At 29.4% G+C, this 19,807-nt stretch overlaps 1 protein-coding gene across 4 annotated transcripts in view; it reads left to right on the top strand.

Annotated features, from left to right (window-relative positions):
* The window catches only part of LOC107163023 (uncharacterized), a 319,729-nt gene that overhangs the window by 274,027 nt on the left and 25,895 nt on the right, over positions 1 to 19,807 (top strand). For all 4 annotated transcript variants that reach the window (XM_089225839.1, XM_089225837.1, XM_089225838.1 and 1 more), the window contains one exon: positions 2,972 to 3,895. In XM_089225839.1, the coding sequence (XP_089081965.1) occupies positions 3,133 to 3,895 (763 nt within the window). In that variant the 5' untranslated portion in view covers positions 2,972 to 3,132. The remainder of the gene's footprint in view (positions 1 to 2,971; positions 3,896 to 19,807) is intronic.

The raw sequence follows: 19,807 nt of genomic DNA, 5'->3' as shown, positions 1-19,807 counted from the left end.
CTAAAATCTAAATTGCGCCGACCCATTTTTGTTGTCACCGTTGCCGTGGTATTTGTATACGTAATATATTTATACGCCGCATAGCCGCATAATAAAATCGCTATTAAATTCGATTTAGTTGTCGTTGGTGGCATGTGGTTTTCATTCCGTGGGTGCAACGCATAGGCGTAACTAGTGGGGGTCTTGGGGGAGGGGGGCTTAGCCCCCCTGTCATAATTCCTAGTCCCACATTCCCGTCAAAAGTAGTAAAATTTTTAAACCTAAATTTAAAATATCGTTTTTTTTTATTAATATCTTGGAAAAAATTTATTTATTTTTTTGGTTTTTAAACTATATTATTGTATGTAATGATCCCGTGTAACTGTGCAAGACGTATCTTACTATCATGTTGTGTAGTTTTTACAACATAAAACTACTTACTATATATATAATAACTATAATTTTCTAATACTGAGCGGAGGCTTAAGCTGTAAATTGGAATAATATGTTAAAACCTATATAAATATTTAACCTCAATACCATTTTGTTTATCATTTGTTTTAAAATAATAAAATAAAATATTAATTTACATTTATGTTACATGTATAATCAATGAATTTAATGTGTTTGGGGGGTGTGGGGGGCAGAGCCCCCCACTTAATTTACTTAATATAAAAATTCTAGGGCTGAAGCCCCCCTCTAACTTTAAGGTCTAGCCTAGTAGTGTGTTAGTGACGCCTATGGTGCAATGACCGTTAAAAGGCGTACGTAAGGAGAAACGAGCGAGTCAATAGTGATCGTGCGTGGGTGCGATCCAATCGGTTACCAAAAGGGCGTCGGACATTCGAGCAGCCATGAACGTGTGGGTCGAGGGACCTGAACGAGTCAAGCAGACGTCGGGGTGGTCTTTGTCATACATTTATATGAAGTCATGTGGGCGATCGATCGGTCGACAATAATCAGTAATTAAGTATCATAATACTTGATACATGGTGTTTATCTATAATCCATATTATCCCATTATTATTTGTATAGATATTATGTTTTTTTGATATTACATCAATATTTTGGTATTATAACCTTTGTGGCGTTTATTGTATCATTATAATTACGGTCTTACTATTTTATTATTATTATTTTCGGGTGATAAGTGATTGGTCCAATATTCATATTGTATGGTAGATGTGCGCCTACATCCCTACCTGCATATGTGATTATTATTATTATTATTATTTATAATGTATATATTCAATTCATGTTATATTGTTATGTTGTGTGAGGAAATATCATAATACAGTCCATTTTATATTATTGTCAGCCCAAATTTGTTGATTTATTATTATTAGTGTTAGTAACCTATTATAGTCTATACATATTACTCAAATTAAATACACGACAGTCAACAACTAACATAATATAAAATCTGCCTTAGAAAAAAATCATTTCAAATACTACAAGTTCAAAGTTGGCATTTTCAATTCAGAAAAATTTTTGTTGTCTTTTAGGAACGTTGAATTAGGCGTTGAAGCAAGGCCAAATTAATACTAATATTTTAATTTATTTGTACCTAGCCATTGTTCAAAATAACGTTAGAAAATTGAATATTTTAAGTAAGTATTCTATAGTCTATACTAACAAAACTTTCACGTTACAATTACGTTTTTGTTTCGAAAGTTAGTTAGATGTTGGCTATATTTTAGCAAACTCGTGTTAACCTGCAACAAATTTATACTTTTCAATATCGGGTACGACACTTCTCCTACGAAAGTGCAGCATGTAGGACATGGATGATTGTTTACAGTTTTCGAAAAATGTATCTTTTCCTATATATTCCATAATTATATTATAAACGTATGTTTATTATTTCTGAGTGTTTAAAGATGAAATTCATCTAATGCAGCTATATCAAATTCACGACAAAATACCAGCTTAATAGCCTAAAAACATATTTACTACTACAAAACCTGAAAGGTGACATCAGACACAAATACACACACATCATTGGAAAACCAAAACATTATTTCTCTTCTCAGAATATACGAGTGTGAGGCACTTTTATTGCTACGAAAGCCGAAAGTAAAATATCAAATACAAAAAAAAAAAAATGGTTTTTCGGTATAAGTACTTCCGTTCAAAATCTTATAAAAATATATTTAGTTATTTATAAGCGAGTAAAACTCATAATAGAACAAAAGAAAAAAAATTAATAATCATCATTACAAGACAAATATTTTACTACTACATAAATTAATGCACATCATAAAATTAAAACCCAAACAATTAACAACATTTGTGATGTAATATTATACGAACATCTCCCCAGCCCCACCCATTTGAAATTTTTTACAATTTTATGACATAATAAATAAGCATTAAAAATTAACATCCAAAGTTTATAAACATTATAAATAACTTGCAAGTCAAGTCTTGAAAATTATTTGAGTCTCTATCACATTTAACTATGTTACTATAAATTTGTTTACCTATAAAAAAAAAAACGGAAATTGGTGTTCAAACGATTGAGCCAAATGCTAGCCGCATGGGCGTCCCCAGGGGGGGGGGCATTCCCCCCCCTGGAATAATGTTATTTCCACAGCAATTATTGGTAAAATTCTGGTATAATAATGTTTTTTAATGTTTTAATTGTAATAATAATACCTACCTAATTGTAATGTTTTAATTCATAATTGGAATAATGACGAAACATAATAATTTACTATGAATAAAATGTTTTAAAAAAATTTCATTTATTTTTAAAATTAATTTTGCCCCCCCCCCCCCCCTAGAAAAATGTCTGGGGACGCCCATGGCTAGCCGATGTAGATAACATATCTAAAACAATTGAGAATCATGATAATATTTTCAAAGCGTTTATATATCTGAATTTTTTTAGTAATATTTAAAACTTTTCAATTTTAGATCAATAACGACAATAATAATTATAATATACAGTAAATACGGTAAATACTACAATTTATATTTATTGTTACAGAATCGATGAGACGTTCGGTCGACTTTTTCGGGCTGAACCAATGTTCAGCGGAACCTTTGTCTGCAATGTCGCCATCGGCGCGGTCACATTGGGCGACTGACGGCCGAATCGCGTAAGGCGACGGCGGTGGCAGCGGCGGCGACTGCTGCTGCTGCATCGCCATGGACCGGACGCCGTCGTGCTGTTCGCAACCGGTGGCCGCGGCGGCGGCCGTTTACAACTACGGTGTGGCTGGCGCGACGATCGGTGGTTACGCTTCGTCGTACGACGGTCGCCCACTGTCCGCTTCGTCGTCGTCAGCGATCGGCGTGACGACGGTGGTGGACGACAGTCAAGGGTGTTTTTGTTGTGACAGCGACGACGACAGCGTAGAACGGGCCCGCGTAGCCCACGCCAAACGCAAGTGCTACAAGAGCTGCCTGCGAAACGCGTTCGTGTGCGCCCTGCTGGTGTCGTACACGTTCGCCGGCGCGCTGATATTCCTTAGCATCGAGGGTGATGTGGACGCGGACGCCGTGGACGTGGACGACAGCGGCAGTGGAGGTGGCAGTTCCGTCCGACTGGCCGGCTTGATGCCTGCCCAACAGCAGAACCTGACGGCCGCCTGGCTGGCCGCAGCTGCCGCGGGTGAAGAGAGTCGCGCCCGGACCGTGGAGACCATATGGGAGATCACGGTCAACTTGAACATACTGTACCGGGAGAACTGGACCCGCCTGGCCGCACAAGAACTGAACCGGTTCCAGGAAGACCTGATACGCCGCCTCACGCAGCAGATGGAAATCGAATCGGCCGCGGTCAGCTATCACACCGGTAGCGGCGGCGGAGGTTTCATCGTCGACCACGGAGGTGACTCAGTGGACAGCACCTTCGAATGGAACATGGCCACGTCATTTCTGTACTGCCTGTCCATACTCACCACGATCGGTAAGTCTACAAAACGTATTCTGTTCTGTATAATATTATCGTTACTATTATTGTCGCGATCAGCTCTTAACAAAAATACCAAATAGTTTTGTAAAATTAAGGCTTCCTTCACGACAAAACGCAGGACGTTAGGCAATAACACTTCTTAACGACATTCTACACAAATTGTAGAACAGAAAAGTGGGAAAGTGGATATCGCTCTGCTGTACAAAAGGTTACAAGTGGGTTACTGTAATGAATGGATTTAAATTTGAATTCAATGGCATTATATCATTGTATACGAAAAATGATTTTGAGCGGAAACGATTTATCTGTATTATTACTTATTAAAATATTTGACTTTCCGGTGGACATTTTTTTTTTTTTGTTTTTTTTTTTATATATATATAAAGATAGACAAACTTATAAGGAATCTTAAATAAAATTTTCAAACCTTATATGTAAGGAGAAAAATTTTTATGAATTTCTATCTAAGATAATTTGAACATATTCTATATTTTTATTTTATGTATTAAGTAAAAATTTGAACTTTAAAGTTGGAAGCCTTACATTAAATTTTGAAGCTTTTTGACCCGACTAATAAAATTGTATTGCCATTAATAGAAAAAAAAAACTAAAAAAGTTGAAAAATTAAAATTTCAGTAAACAGCTCAAAACTAATCAAAATATTTTGAAAATTATATCAAATATAGTAAATGCCTATATAAACATTCAGTGAAATTTTCAAGTATCTGAGGTCATTTTAGAGCTACACCAAAATAAGAAAATCGCTAAATGAGAAATCTAGTGAAAATCCAATGCTGTAAAAATTTAAATTTCAAACACTTATAAAAACTTAATTTGACTGGTGGATATTTATTTTATGATAAACTTTGATAAACTTGTAAGAAATCTTTTATTAAATTTCAAATCTAAGACTTTTTATAAACTTCTAGCTTAAAATAATTTGCCAATTTTCGAGATTTTTCGTATTTTGTCAAAATTCAAATTTCAAAATCTTATAATAAAAAATTGTGACTATGTATTTATTTTATTTTTCAACTGCTATATTGTACAATATGTTAGGAGCCTTTTATTAAATTTTCAAGCTTTTCTTTCAACAAATAAATTTTTATCGATATTAATTTAAAAAAAATCTAATAATGATCGAAAAATAAATATGCCTAGAAATAGTTCAACTTAAGTCAAAATGTTTTGAAAATTGCATGGTGGATAGAATATACTTACATAAACATTCGGTGAAAATTGCATGTAGCTATGGTCATTTGTTTTAAATTTACATCAGAAACCAAAATCGGTTTTGTCGAAAATTGATTGTGCGTAAATTTTTTTTAATTTTTTACTTTTGAAAATACCAACTAGATTCACTTTCTAATCGAACTAGGTACTGAAGTTCAAAATCGAAGCAATTTTACTGTCTGAAAACGTGATGGTAAATAATTGTTAAGCTATAATAATTTTATATTGGTAGCTTTTATAATAAAAAAAAAAATAGGTAAATAATAGTATAGTATAGTAATAGTTCAATTGTAAGCGAATAAACTTAACTTTTTTGTTTAATGAACATTTCAAGGTCAGGTTTGATATTATATCAGCTGGATGTAAGATAGTTAATTTATATGGTTTCCAGTCACCAAATCACAATGAAATAAAAAATAAAAATAAAATATTATTGTATTCAAGTATACAAAATTATTACTTATTAAAACACGCATACATCGTGATAAAATCAATGCATTCCTCGCTCCGCTCAGAATCTAAAAAGCACCAGAATATTAATATTCTATAATTTTCAGTAGTTAGTGACTTATTATAGTATAGTTTAGTTAGCTTTAAAATTGCATAAATGATAAGTACCAGTTAGGCGTGACAGTATGAAAATATATCATATTATAATTGCCAGTTTGGTGTACCTAACAATATGAAAATATCTCGAAAAATATAATATCATAATAATTATTTATTTAGCCCGTCGGCCTACTAAAAAAATAATATTTGTAAATAATACTAAAATTCAAAGTGGTTCCAGGGTCTGTAATTATACAATTTTTAAACATAAAAAAAATATACAGAGTTGACCCTGTAGAAACACACACAATAACACCGCTAATCGTATTTGTCGAATAAAACAGAACAAACGGATGAATATGACTATAGTATTCTGCATTCACGGTACGAACAAGAAGAAAATTGCGAATTCAGGTTGGGTGTAGGTACAATTTATAACCACCCAAAAGCTGAGGTAAACAAATAAGAAAATGCAAAGCCTAGAAGCCTGATAGCCAATTCACAAAAACACTGTTGTACCACTTGTACACAAGATGTCGATGACAAAAAAAAAGATGCTCGAAATAGCTTGATTACAGGAGGAAGAGAACGTTACAAAAACACCAAACAAACGAATAGTACACAACAAACATAAAGAAAAGAAAAAGAAAAGAAAAAGAGGACCGAAACAAAACGGTCCAACGCTTCCTTAAAGAGTTGCTCAGGCAGACATCGCATGAAGTACAAAACGAAAGCTCAGTGTAAACTACACAAATTGAAAAATGCACGAACTACGAGAGTTTTCGGTGACACTTAGAACAATGACTTCAAAAAATTCGCTAAAACCGAACTATGAGGTAAATAATTAAAAATAAAAAATAAAACAGGGGGAAAATGTCCGTATCTAAAAATTTATCGGAGGGAAAATGTCCTACTACGCCGAAAACAGCCGGGGGAAATTTCTGGGGGGGAATATCCGGATACCGTTAAATTCGTTTCCTGTGTTTATGCAAGCTGTATATTTTTATACATATAAAAACGGTTAAAATATATTAAGTAATAATTTCAAAACGATATTCATTTTAGTTTATCATTAGGTATGTAATTTTATTTTATTCGTATTATCGAGATAGTCTGACAATTCAAATATTCAATTGAATGATATTTAGGCCTAACACTTTTTAACTTATCATATCTTCTACCCATAGGTCTAATATATCTCTGTATCAAATTCTGTCACAATCGGTCTAGATGTTTAGGAATGTGTGACAAATAGATCTGTATAATATATAGATCTATTATCTAAATAAATTATACTTATACGAGCCGAGCACGTGTACTTCGTAGCCTGTTAAGAATCCTACTTCTGACAACCCAGTCTGGATTTATGCATAAAAGCATTCTAATTCCGATTGGTGGACCATTTGCGACGAAATTTAGTATAATTATAATTATAGTATTCATCTAAGATAAGTAGATAAATAATGCATATATTGTAGAGCATTCAAATCATAGGATGAGGCTTCAGGTATGAACTGTGCTGGTGGAAAAGTAAAATTTCCAGAATTACATACTATTCCAAGTCCTGGACCGGTTGCGACAAAATTTGCCACAGAGATATATTAGACCTATGTGTAGAAGATAGGCTAAGTTAAAAAGTGCCAGACCTAAATATCATTCACTTTAATATTTGAATTTTCAGACTTTTATCGATAAACGAATACATTTACATAATGATAAACTATATTGAATATCGTTGTAAGATTATTACTTAGTGTATTCTAACCGTTATCTATCTATATGTATAAAAATATACTGCTAGCATACATAATCACAGGTAACGAATTTAACACTCAGTTTGAGATATTTAAGTAGTAGGACTTTTAACGGGCTACGAAGTGCACAAATTCAGCTAGTATATTTTCAAAATAACTTAAAAATAATAATTATTAATTACTTTAAAAAAAAAATCCTTTACCCAACGTAACTACCTCATTCCTGACTCAACCTACTATGGTCGGTAAATCAGTATCATTATTACAGTATAAACGTCACGGACGGTTATATTGTCGACGTTTGTTATCATTAAAAACAAAAACCGTCTTTAGCAGTCCCGTGGCCATCGGCAAAAATAATACAATATCGGTTTTAAAAACAATATTATAGGAACCCAATGTAACGCCGAAGGCCTGACAAAGGATATCCCAATAATGGTCGACGTTGTTTATTGTGGGAATTGCCAAGTGTGCATGTTAGAATACGCGATACGGTCATGTTCGTTTACCGGAAACTATTGTTCTCTTAAAATAATTTTCTGAAAACAGCATACCCTATAATAATAATAGTATGAATATGAATATTTATTTATTCATTCATTACTAAATCACGCAGTTCTTTGTGCATCTTGTTGAGTGTTATAGTGGCGCGGACAAATGTATTTTAAAATTTAAAGTCGTTTAATTTGTGATTGTTTGTACGGAGTTTCCATTTTTAACTCCGATGTTTACGAACGAATGATATTTGTTTTTAATTATTTTAAGCTTTTATACACATTTTATCATAATTCATAGTACATAATATTATCATTATAATATATTACATGCAATAAAATCATTATAAACATTAAACAGTTATGAAATTTGTGGTTTATTTCATTTCATTTCACTTTTTTTTTTAGTAAAATATTTTTCCTTCACTGCAAAAACCAAATGTTTTTATGATATGAATTAAAAAATATATTTACCAAAAAAATAAATTAGACAGCCAAAAATAAACGTTCTTCGATAAATTTCCAGTAAATTAAATTATGCCACGAACAGCACATAAGTAGTTTTCAGCTGATGCTTTTTCGACAAATAAATTAAAAAGGATCAATTCACTTCAATACATCATGATGACAGTAAATTAATTTTGGAATAGGTAGGTTCAATAATACAATATTATTATATATTCATTAAATGCCAATGTAGGCTATTAATATTTAAACAGATTATTTTTTTGGCATGCACTAGATATAACATAATATGATGTATTATATTCTAAAATTCTAAAACGTTTTGTCAAATTTAGCAAAAATAATAAATTATCGATAAATATCACTTAATTGGTGTTTTCTGATAAATTCGTAATGTTTAGCAATGATTTGAATATTTGAGTTTATAAAACAAAAACTATTCATTTTCCAATAACATACAAAATTAAAAAAATTAAAAGCTTAGATAAAACATTAAAATTAAATTTCTCGGAACCTTTATTGTGATTATTATTGGCACTTGTGCGTTTTATTATTTGATTTACGTTTATTACCATACATATTATACTAAAATATAAATATTGTTCATAAAATATTCATGAAATGTGTAGAATTTCTTTTAATCGAATCCTTTCGTCGGTATTTTGAATGTTTTATTTTAAAGAACTCTTATTATAAGTACATACTTCCACAGAAATCATTTGAAATTTGATCTTATTAAAAAAAAAAAGACAAATAATTATAATCAAAGAATACGCTTATTTTCATTCAAATAAAACTGTTGAGTGTATTTACGAGATAAGGTAAAATCCCTAGACCGTTCGTATACCTTATAAGTATGTACCTAGCTATTGTAACAATATCATATTTGACTTTAGGATCCCACACTTCAACGTCGTAAATACCCAGTTTGACTCTATCACCGATATAGTAACATTTGACGCGAGTGTACAACGTATGTATGAAGTATGTATTTGGCAACAGTAAATTGAATGAACGCCTACCGGATTTAAGTGCAAATCATATCGATTGCGTCTACTAACTTTCCGTGGTCAAACGCCGACTGTATTTCGATGAGAGGGTGTATCGTCTTTGCCTAATCTTCAAGAGATTTTAGTTTGTATGTATTTACAGTAATAACATTGTGATATTCGCAGTGTCAAAGAAAAGTGAAAACCAATACAGCTATTAAAAAAAAGTTCAGTGAGTTTTAATCAATATGTGTGGTGGTACCGTAGAAGGAGGGGCTCCGGGCGTAAATTGTTTCCACCGAAATTACTTTTTTAACTATAAGAAACTGTAATAACCCAAAAATAGAAAATAATAAAAGAAAAAAAGAAATGAAAAGATAATATAAATAAAGTGAGAATAAATTATTAATCATACAAATATAGATAATTATGAATAAGAACAAGAATATAAATAAGGCACCCACCAGTATTTATATTAAAATTAATTATAGGGGTGAGTTAATGTTATGGGTTTGTGTGGTTCCCTACACTTAGAAGTACTGGAGAATGATACCAGAAGTAAATATTAAAATTGCGCTATTACCTTCCTCCTGATCGTCGAAGGGTTCTCGAGGTCGTGATCCGAGAATTTAAATCAAATACACCGTACAATTTATTTGCATGCAAAATATACCAACGGTTAAATGATCACAATTAATATAATATATTATATTAATGCACCTTACCTGACTTGCAGTTGCCTTTGGCTTATGCTGTAAAAGTACTAAGTGACACACGTAACTCTTTTACTCAAAACACTCAAATCGAAATAATTAATTGCACGTGAGAAGTTCGCATTTTTAAATATTTTTATTCAGTTGGAAAGCGATAGCTATATCTACACCTATTTCCTATTCATTGACTTATGTATATAGTTTGCCAACTCGAGTATAGCCATAGATTTAACGCATTAATCGCGGTCGCTTCAGTTGTGTGGAATAACTTTGAACAAAAAAACATTAATCGAATATCCCGCGCATTCCCCACTTACAACAATCCAGGATTATTGTCGATTTCAATTAGAGGGAGAGTTTTAACGGTGCCTGCCGGTCATCTAAATTATTCGGCAGTTTAGTAAGGTCGACGGATTCAATGCATAATCCGAATTGGGTCAGACTTATTACAGTGCAGTGCTATAGTGAATCGTCGGACCCAATTCGCTAACGATTGTGCTAAATGATTTTAGCGATGGTGACACGTGTATTACTTATAATGTATGTGTGTATTTCGACCTGTCACCATCATTTTTAAACTGAAATACTCACATTATTGTTATGGAGATACGACACGATGATCGAATATGATGCTTCACGCTTATTGGTATTGATCCGTAGGTAGGTATTGAAGTTTCTTAAAATATGATATTGTGTTATCATGACTCGTAAATATAAGAGTTAATGATAACGAGTAGTTTCAGAGTTATTATTCACTAAATATAGATAATATTCTTATTTCTTACACCAACAACATAAAATATATTATTAATTTATATTTATTGGTTTTTGTTTACGAAAAACGTTAGATTAGTTAAAAAACGATAACATGTATTGTTTGTTTTTAATTGATTAAAAAATTACTGTGAATAAACTATATCACCTAATCTTTTAGTACTTTTCTTTCTGTAATATTGTCTGAATAATTACCAAGTAGTTATACGTATAGTAAAAATAAAACTAAAAAAATATTAAATGTAAATATATTTAATGTTTAGCCGGATACCCTGCCTAGTATCCTGGTCTATTATTTTAAGTACATACAGCTTAATAAATGTTACTCTTTCAAAATTTAATGGAAATACATCAAAGTGTAAAAATAAAAATCATCTGCTGAATAATTTAAATTATAAATTAATATTTTACATTCGTAAAACAAAGTTTGTACCACCGTGGGATATTGATTAAATGGTACAAAAAAATCATCTTAACTATTCGAAAGTATAATATTTATTCTGTTTAAGTTTATTCAAATATTTTAAAAATCTGACTATGAATAACTGCTTTATTCCATAAAATAAAGGGTGAGATCATCTAGTGAATCAGCGTGAATACATGTTATGTTTAATTTAATCAACTACTGAACATTATGTTCGATGTAACACCATACAAGTAAACAGGTTACCATATAGTATTGTGAGTTTGTAAGTAAAAAGGGTTTTATGGGAATTTAATTTTACCTCTGAGTTATTAATTAGTAAAATGGATAAAATCCACAGGCTTACCGCTTGAATAACTACAGTGTATCTATACAATTTTATTTTGTGTCTTATTATGTTGATTGATTACCTACATAAAGTATAAAATGTTGTAGAATTTTTTTTTAAATTTAATCATAATATATTTCAATAAATAACATGCACAATAACACCATAACAAATCTAGTGTGGCTTGATGGTTGGTCTCAGTCACTAATGTGTTCTGAGGTCAAGCATCGACGAGTGTCACTAATTCCCGTATGGGTGACCACCCGGAAACGAATTCTCATCTTACATACACGTGTTCCTCAACTAACCGTAACCATTAAATACATTTAGGGGCATGCCCTGGCACGGAGCAATTGAATTGGCTCCCCAATACAGGTAGTAAATATTTTACCCTTACTAAGTACCTTTGAATTGGCTCCCAAGAATTCACTGTTGAATTGGCTCCCTACCGTTTTTTTTTTCAAAAATTTATTGATTGCCAATATGTTAATAATTTAAAGTACGTATAATTCGTAATTCATATATTTTATATCGTTACACAAAGTTATATTAAAAAATTTAAAAACAGAAAATATTTTACCGAAGTGCGTCATTACAAAATTTATGTATATTATATAAATTAAAAAATTAAAAAAACAGACAGTATTTTAGCAAAGTGCGTCATTATAAAATGTATACATAAAAATCAATAAGTTAAACAAAAATATTATATTAGACTATTTTTCGGGGTCTATACTTATAATAATTTTTGTATCAGATTGAGTACTATATAATATATATAAAAAGTTGAATATATTTGGATTTTACATCGTAAAAGTAAACGCCTATAATATGAGAATCCCTGGTTACAAAATAATATTTAACAATTTAAGGAGCCAATTTAAATATATTTAAATATTTTAATATTAATTGTTGCGAAAAAATTTTACATTTGAACGGGTGCCAAAAGCTAATACAAATACTTACAATACAGTACAGTACACTTAACCTGTGGATTTGATAATTTTAACTGAATAGGGTGGTACAATTAGCTGAGAAGCATTTAAGATTTTGATCGATATTGGGTTTATTTGCTTAAGTTATCACTGGCGAATTTTGTGAAATAGTAATGTTTGAAATGATGCTACCTGTAAGTGACTGTAACAGCTGGGTTAATTTGATGATTATATTATTATCGGTGGAGCTGTTGTTATCATGCGAGTAACTTATCACAGACTGTTGTCATCGGAACACTATATCAGTATATCTGTGGAAGTGTGGATAATGGTGATTGTGGTGAGATGTTTTTATACTCACCACTTTAATTACTTATATTTACATTTGTTGAGAAATTATCCAAGAATTCCAAGATATGTTTCAGGTTTGTAGAGATAAGGCTAGATGAACTAGTGACGTAATTAAAAAGTATCAAACTTACAATTTTTTGGTATAATCCACTTTTTTCCATTCTGCGTCTGATCTAGTATAATATTTGATTTTGTTGATTAGAGATTTTCAGCATTGATTACGGTGATTGTCACCAGATGACAGCATTTATGGCTTAATTAAAATAAAACGTGATAGGATTAGTGAGGTGTTCAGGCGGTGATTATAACCACCGTTCACAGCAAAATAAAATCGTGACTTGGTTCATATTATATTTATAATACTAGGATGTCCTTATGAAAAGATTTAAATTATACCGACAAGAATGTATTAAATTTCTATTTATAATCAAATACGAATGACCGTTATTGGTGGGTCATCTATATTTTACATAAACCATAAGTTTTAAAAAAAACTTTTAATTTATTAAGAATAGTTACTTGTAGACCTACTATCCTAAAATATATATATATATAATATATTATAATATGTATTTACATTTATTTTAATTATTTCAACAAATTTTTGTTTATATAATGGTTTTAACAAATATGAATTATAAATTATATTAAAGAAGTATTCACATGAGTTCTAATTCAGATAATTATTCTAATGTTGGTTGGGGGAGAGGGGGTAGTAAGATATATTATGGAAGACATAATATCAGCCTGCAGTTTTCTGTTCTTTTACTGATTTCATAGTGAAGAGCTCCTTCATTGAGTCTAATCGTAGGCAAATTTTTTTTCGAATTGACCTTGCATCTATGCATTCAGATAAGGTATTCTAGTAATCTAGTGTCGTTATAAAGATGATTGTATCACGCATGAATCGTGTGTGCCTTAAGGGATACTTTGAGAAATGTATTGTACTAAATATTTAACATAGTTTATATTATTAATAAAAACTACTCTAAGATAATATAATATAATATATACATATGCTAGTAATAAAATAAAATAATAATATTTTAGGTACAATCGTAGAAACAAGAAAAAATATTTTCATATAAGTAACTTAATATTATAGGCTTTAATTAAAAGTTATCTGCAGAGTTTCTCAACGTTTCTATTTTGTATTATTATTATTTATTATACTTATTATTATTATTATTATGAATTTATTGTTCAAATATTTTACAAATATGTACACCACAATAATATGAAAAGTTTATTTTAAATAAATAATATGTTTCGACGTATTTTAAATAGTATTATTCATTTTAGAATATATCAAACAGGTTACCGAGTTTCAAATAAAAAATGCAACGATTTGAATTTTTAATTAGTTAAATTTAGTTTTATTATGGACTGTCTGGGAAATATTTGTTGGTGGAATCGGACCCTTGAGACTTTTTTATTTAGAAGAATCTCTTAATGGTTATTTTTCACCAGCTACTGTCACAACCATGTATTTTTTTTACATTAAATAATATGTTTTTCTCTTCATCGAAAAGCATATGTTTCTGTTGACTTGTATTTATTCATACCATTAACTATAATTATAGGTATAGCAGTAAACTATGAACTATGATTAGGTATTAGATACAAAAATTACATATTATAACATATAATATCTAAATAGTTTAATAATTCTTTTGGATAATGTTAAATATTGAGTTGAAGTTTAATACTGTGTTATCATTAAAAATTAATTTATGTATACATAAAGTTTCAACTATGGATAATTAGCTATTTAAATATAGATAGATACACCTAGTTATTAATTTTAAAATTATACGTACACAGCATGGTTTGATTATTTTTAACATAAATATGTTTTTGGGTTGTATAGGTACACGATAACATGTTTCTGACTTAATTTAAGTAAAATGTAAAATGTATTAACAAAAACATTTTTATAATTCATACATTTTTCTTATAGAGAAAAAATATTAAGTACCGTACTATGGTTTCCTCTTTTTTAATTTGTCTCAGTTATAATATATACTTATTATGCTTTTTATTATAATATATTATATTAATTCATAATTATTGTATCTATATATTGCATACTTCATTATCCTAAGTAAGAAAGTTATAAATTAATAGTGCATTTTATTGAATAACTCTAATACACAAACGTGATAATGAAACCTTTAATTTTTAAATAGGGATCAATTTTATTTTAAATAAAAAGTTTTAATAGGTAGATACCGTAGATTTGATATACTGCATAATATTCAATTAAATCAATTTTACAATAATTAAATTATTTCCAAAAATATCTACCCTATTTTTGATTTAATATTATATAGTACCTATGAAATAAAATATTCAATTTTCATTCCACAAACTGCAATTATTTTATTTTTACAATTTCCAAAACTTGCATTACCTACTTAATTAATTTATGATGAGAAACCTTGAACCGCGTAAATAAGGCCATTATATATAATATGGTTTGTCCCTTATTCTAATTTATCTCTTTTATTATAAAATCAAGCTGAGGGTTTCAAAGTTAAATTATTCAGTTTAAGTCAATTATGAACTTATTAAAGTATTTTATTTAAAACTCTTGGATACTAACAGAATTACAAACTCTTAATAACAACGCAATCGGTGAAATAATTAGCTCAAATGCATTAGATAAGTTCTTTTTAGGGGGTTAGATCTCAATAATTAAAAAACATAACGGTTGGAAATTTCAACATCGGAGAAAAAATTAATAGCATCAAGCCCACGCAATAAAAGCCCATTCTTTACGATGGTATTTTACGTTTCACTTTTTGGCGAATAAAATCGTTAGTTATCGTTCTGGTCTTTTTCTGAACTCTTACAATTTTTCTATTTCTTATAATATATTTTTCTTTATCATTTATTGTCCAAGAATAAAGTAGTACGGTATGTAGGTAGATAGTTAGGTACCTATTCATCATTTTAAATCGAAGTAAAAACACGCGTCGGATAAATGGCGCGTACACATCGCCCGAACTAACCACATAAAATATATTATGGTCACAATCTGAGATTATTATTTAGAAAAATCTGTTTGAAATAACAATACACCATACACTACCGTGAATTGACGTGCACTATTATACCTATCATATATGAACAACAGGTGTATAACTGAATTATTTGTAAAAATAAATATGGGTAGGTATGTGTAGGTGTGTAGACGGCTCCGGTATACGCTATTTGTCCAAATGTCACTACGCATGAAAGTGTTATTTTGTTTCATCCACCAGGTCAGCCGTTGCTATTTCTGCCGGATATAAAACGAGTTGTTTCCGGTGTAAAAACACGAAAATACATTACATGTAATCACAATTCAAAAGTTTTTTTTTCTCAATAATAGTTTATATTTTTGACTTGGGTTTTTTCTTTTTTTTTTTACGAATAAACGAAGACTAATTATTATTTTATATTTTCTCATCTTCGCATAACTTTTCAACCGTACACTGCGATATCTTTATCATACTTTTTTTTTCCTGCAGTAACGCTTTTTTACGTAATTAATACTCTGTGTACAGCAACAATTACTAAAACCTCCCATAATCCCATTCTAGAAATACCACGCGGACGTAACGGGGTAGGTATACTGTATAGTGACCGACTCCAATGCGGCGTAGTACATCAATATCGAAAAGGCATTCCAATCACGGTAAATTTAATTGAAAGCTGCAGTCGACATTTTTCATTATTTTTAGTTCTTATGTTTCCAGAAAAAACTTATACGTTTGAAATAATACTCTTAAAAAAGAAAAAAGTATCTAAATTTCAAGTTTTTTTTAGGGCCGCTAATATAACTACCAATCAAATTATATACTTTTCGTAAATGACTATGGAAAAATAAATGAAGAATATTTTACTAGAATAATTCAATTATATTCGTTGGCAGTTTATCTAAGAGTAGGTATATATGCTATAGGTATCTATAGTAGTATATAGTATACTACATATCACTAAGTAATTTTAAAATACTTAACTATACGTTAATATATTCTAGAGTATAAATTTTTAATCAATAGAACTACACGAAAGAATACTTAATCCTAAATCCATCGTTTTACATCTTACTTCATACTTCAAAAGTTTATAAAATATTTTTTTACTACGTATATTCAAATTTTTCTTAGACTATACTTATAAATTAACATAAAAATGAGCTTTAATATTCAAAAAAAAATATATAATTATTAATTTTTTGCATAACATAATCTGTTACTTTTAGAACCTAAAAATTATCAGATTACCTATTAATATTTTATATTATTTATGAGAAATCGTGATATCAATGAGTTAATCATTTCTCATTCATACCTAATTATTAATCCTACATATGAATCATACAATTTAGTACTTACACAATGACAACAGCAAAATATAATATTCAAGTGAATTGGGATTGAATATTGAGCGAATTATTTCCGCAACTTATCTATATTTAAATGATTTGAATTACGTGTTCTTTTCGGGTTTAGACATTGAACCAATATTATCTGCGAACTTTTATGCAATAATATTTTCTCCATTCATGTTTGTTCTGTTAGAGTTCTTCTTGAGTTTATCTATATAACTTAACATATATATTGTAAATAATTATTAAGATTAAAAAGAATCCAAACTCTAACCGAATGCACCCCATGCGGAACGACCCTCACGGTTAAACATTTGCTGACCAAGTGCAGAGTCAACGAAGAAGAAAGGAAAAATCACAACAAATCATTAGCCTGTACGAAATAATCGGTCCCGACTGCCAACCAGAAAAAATTTTAGCATTCCTCAAGTCATTAAAAGTAGAAAACAGCATTTAATAATAAATAGATTTAAGTGACTAATATGTAAAAACTTATTAATAAAAATGTAATTATAAAACTGTCAAAAGCTAATGGCCTGTTGCCAAAGCTAAAAAGTTCAATAAAAAAATAAAAATAAACAAATAAGCAAATAAAAAGAATCCAAAAAAGTAAGCAACCTTTACTATATAATAGTTGTAATAAATAAGACACTACGAGTATAGTAACTATAGTATTATATGAATATTAGTACTTTATTTTATTCAAATCTTTTTGAGATGCTCCTAATTTGCAATTTATATTTAGTAATACATAATAATGATAATATTAATACTGTCATATGTTGATACACATTACAAAACATAGTAAATGTATAATAATTATTATTGTGAATATAATAAAAAAAACTCATATTATTTTTTAATCAAAACCGCGTATAACGATAAGTTGAAAGGAAAATGAAAAAGAAATAGTATTCCAACTTAAAAGTGCTTTGTAATCATGATATGACTATCTCTTGAAAATCAACAGAAGGAATAAAACATAAAAATGCAAAAAAGTAATAACAAGACCAAAAACATTTTAGTGGTTCATATAAAATTGAGATTTGACTCTTTGAAAATGATAATCAAGACACAAAATCTGACTTTTTCATCTATGGTAACAAACAAAAAATACTTAATATTGTATGGATAATATCCGTATCTTATTTCAACAAATTTATAGTTTAAATTATGATTATTCGGATTAAAATAGAACATAATTCATATTACTATGACGAAGAAATACAGTAAAAGCGCAGATAATAGATTATAAAAATGTTCATACAAAATAAATGTGAATCATATAACATTAATATAATATACTCATATACTCATATACTCATATACTCATATACCAACATACCAAATATAACTAACAAAAATAAAATGTCTCCTGTGCATTAAAAATTAAAACATTCTTGTAAAATATAAATAATATGTAATTTAAATGCTTATAACAAAGTGCGCACAAATGACGCTTTTGAAAATAACTTCTGTAGTTTTGCATACCATATAGGTAAACATACTTAGAAAATTGAGTTTCATCGTGGAATATTGTGGTGCATCGTTATTATAACGATTATTTCAGGTCTGACGTTGTCTCATAATGTTTTTGGTTGTACTGATCTGGTTAAGTTTTATCGACATACGCCATCTTGAAAGAATAGATTAGACGCATTAAAACCATTAGACACGTATAATTAGATTTGAAGCCAAAATAAATAATGACGAAGATCATTGTAGGAAATATTTGCATTATAAAATATAATAATATGTAAAACATTACTAGAAAAAACAAAAATGAAATATTGTGACTAAAAATAAATTTAAAATTAGTTAAACTAGTTAAAATGTGATATTTGTAAAATTACAATTATCACCAAATACGACCATTTATTTAATAACTGTTAGCATATTAATTACCCTAGTTGTTTTAGAATTAATTAATACAAATAATAAGTTTTATTTAGGGTTTAAGAGAAAATAAACGAACATAACTTAACGACTTTTTTGAAATAATTCACTTAGTATAAAGATTTAAGACGGTTGGAGCACGACATATTTTGCGTAATTTTAGACCAATAAGCGAAAGATTAGTTTACGTACTTCCCGATGTCCGATTATTGTTTTTAATAGAGTATGAATTAATTTTTCTTTTTTCTATTTTATGTAGGATATACATTTTTGATTTTTGAATTCAATAGGTAAGGCTTAAAAATAATTTTTACTTTTTCAAAAACTATGAAAGTTTATTTGTTTTTGCATATACACATAGTTCTAAAAAACCAATTGTGTGGTACCAATTTTAAAAATGGATAAATTTCGAATACTAAATTTAGTGGCATGTGCGTGCATGTGCAATGTACATATAATTATATACTTTTATAACAGTTGAATAAATATTTAAGTAAATATCGTTTTATATTTTTGAAATTGGAATCATTCTTAGGTACTTTTTTCAAAATTCGCAATGTTTGTTCACGATCAAGTATAAACCATCTTGGGTTAGGAGTAATTGCCCATAGTGTTATTTTTAG

Source organism: Diuraphis noxia, unplaced genomic scaffold, assembly GCF_037042655.1.
Source record: "Diuraphis noxia isolate RWA-SAM2 unplaced genomic scaffold, SU_Dnox_SAM2 contig0004, whole genome shotgun sequence".
NCBI classification, from domain to species: domain Eukaryota; kingdom Metazoa; phylum Arthropoda; class Insecta; order Hemiptera; family Aphididae; genus Diuraphis; species Diuraphis noxia.
The sequence above is the reverse complement of the archived record's forward strand: the minus strand, read 5'-3'. Positions and strand labels throughout refer to the sequence as shown.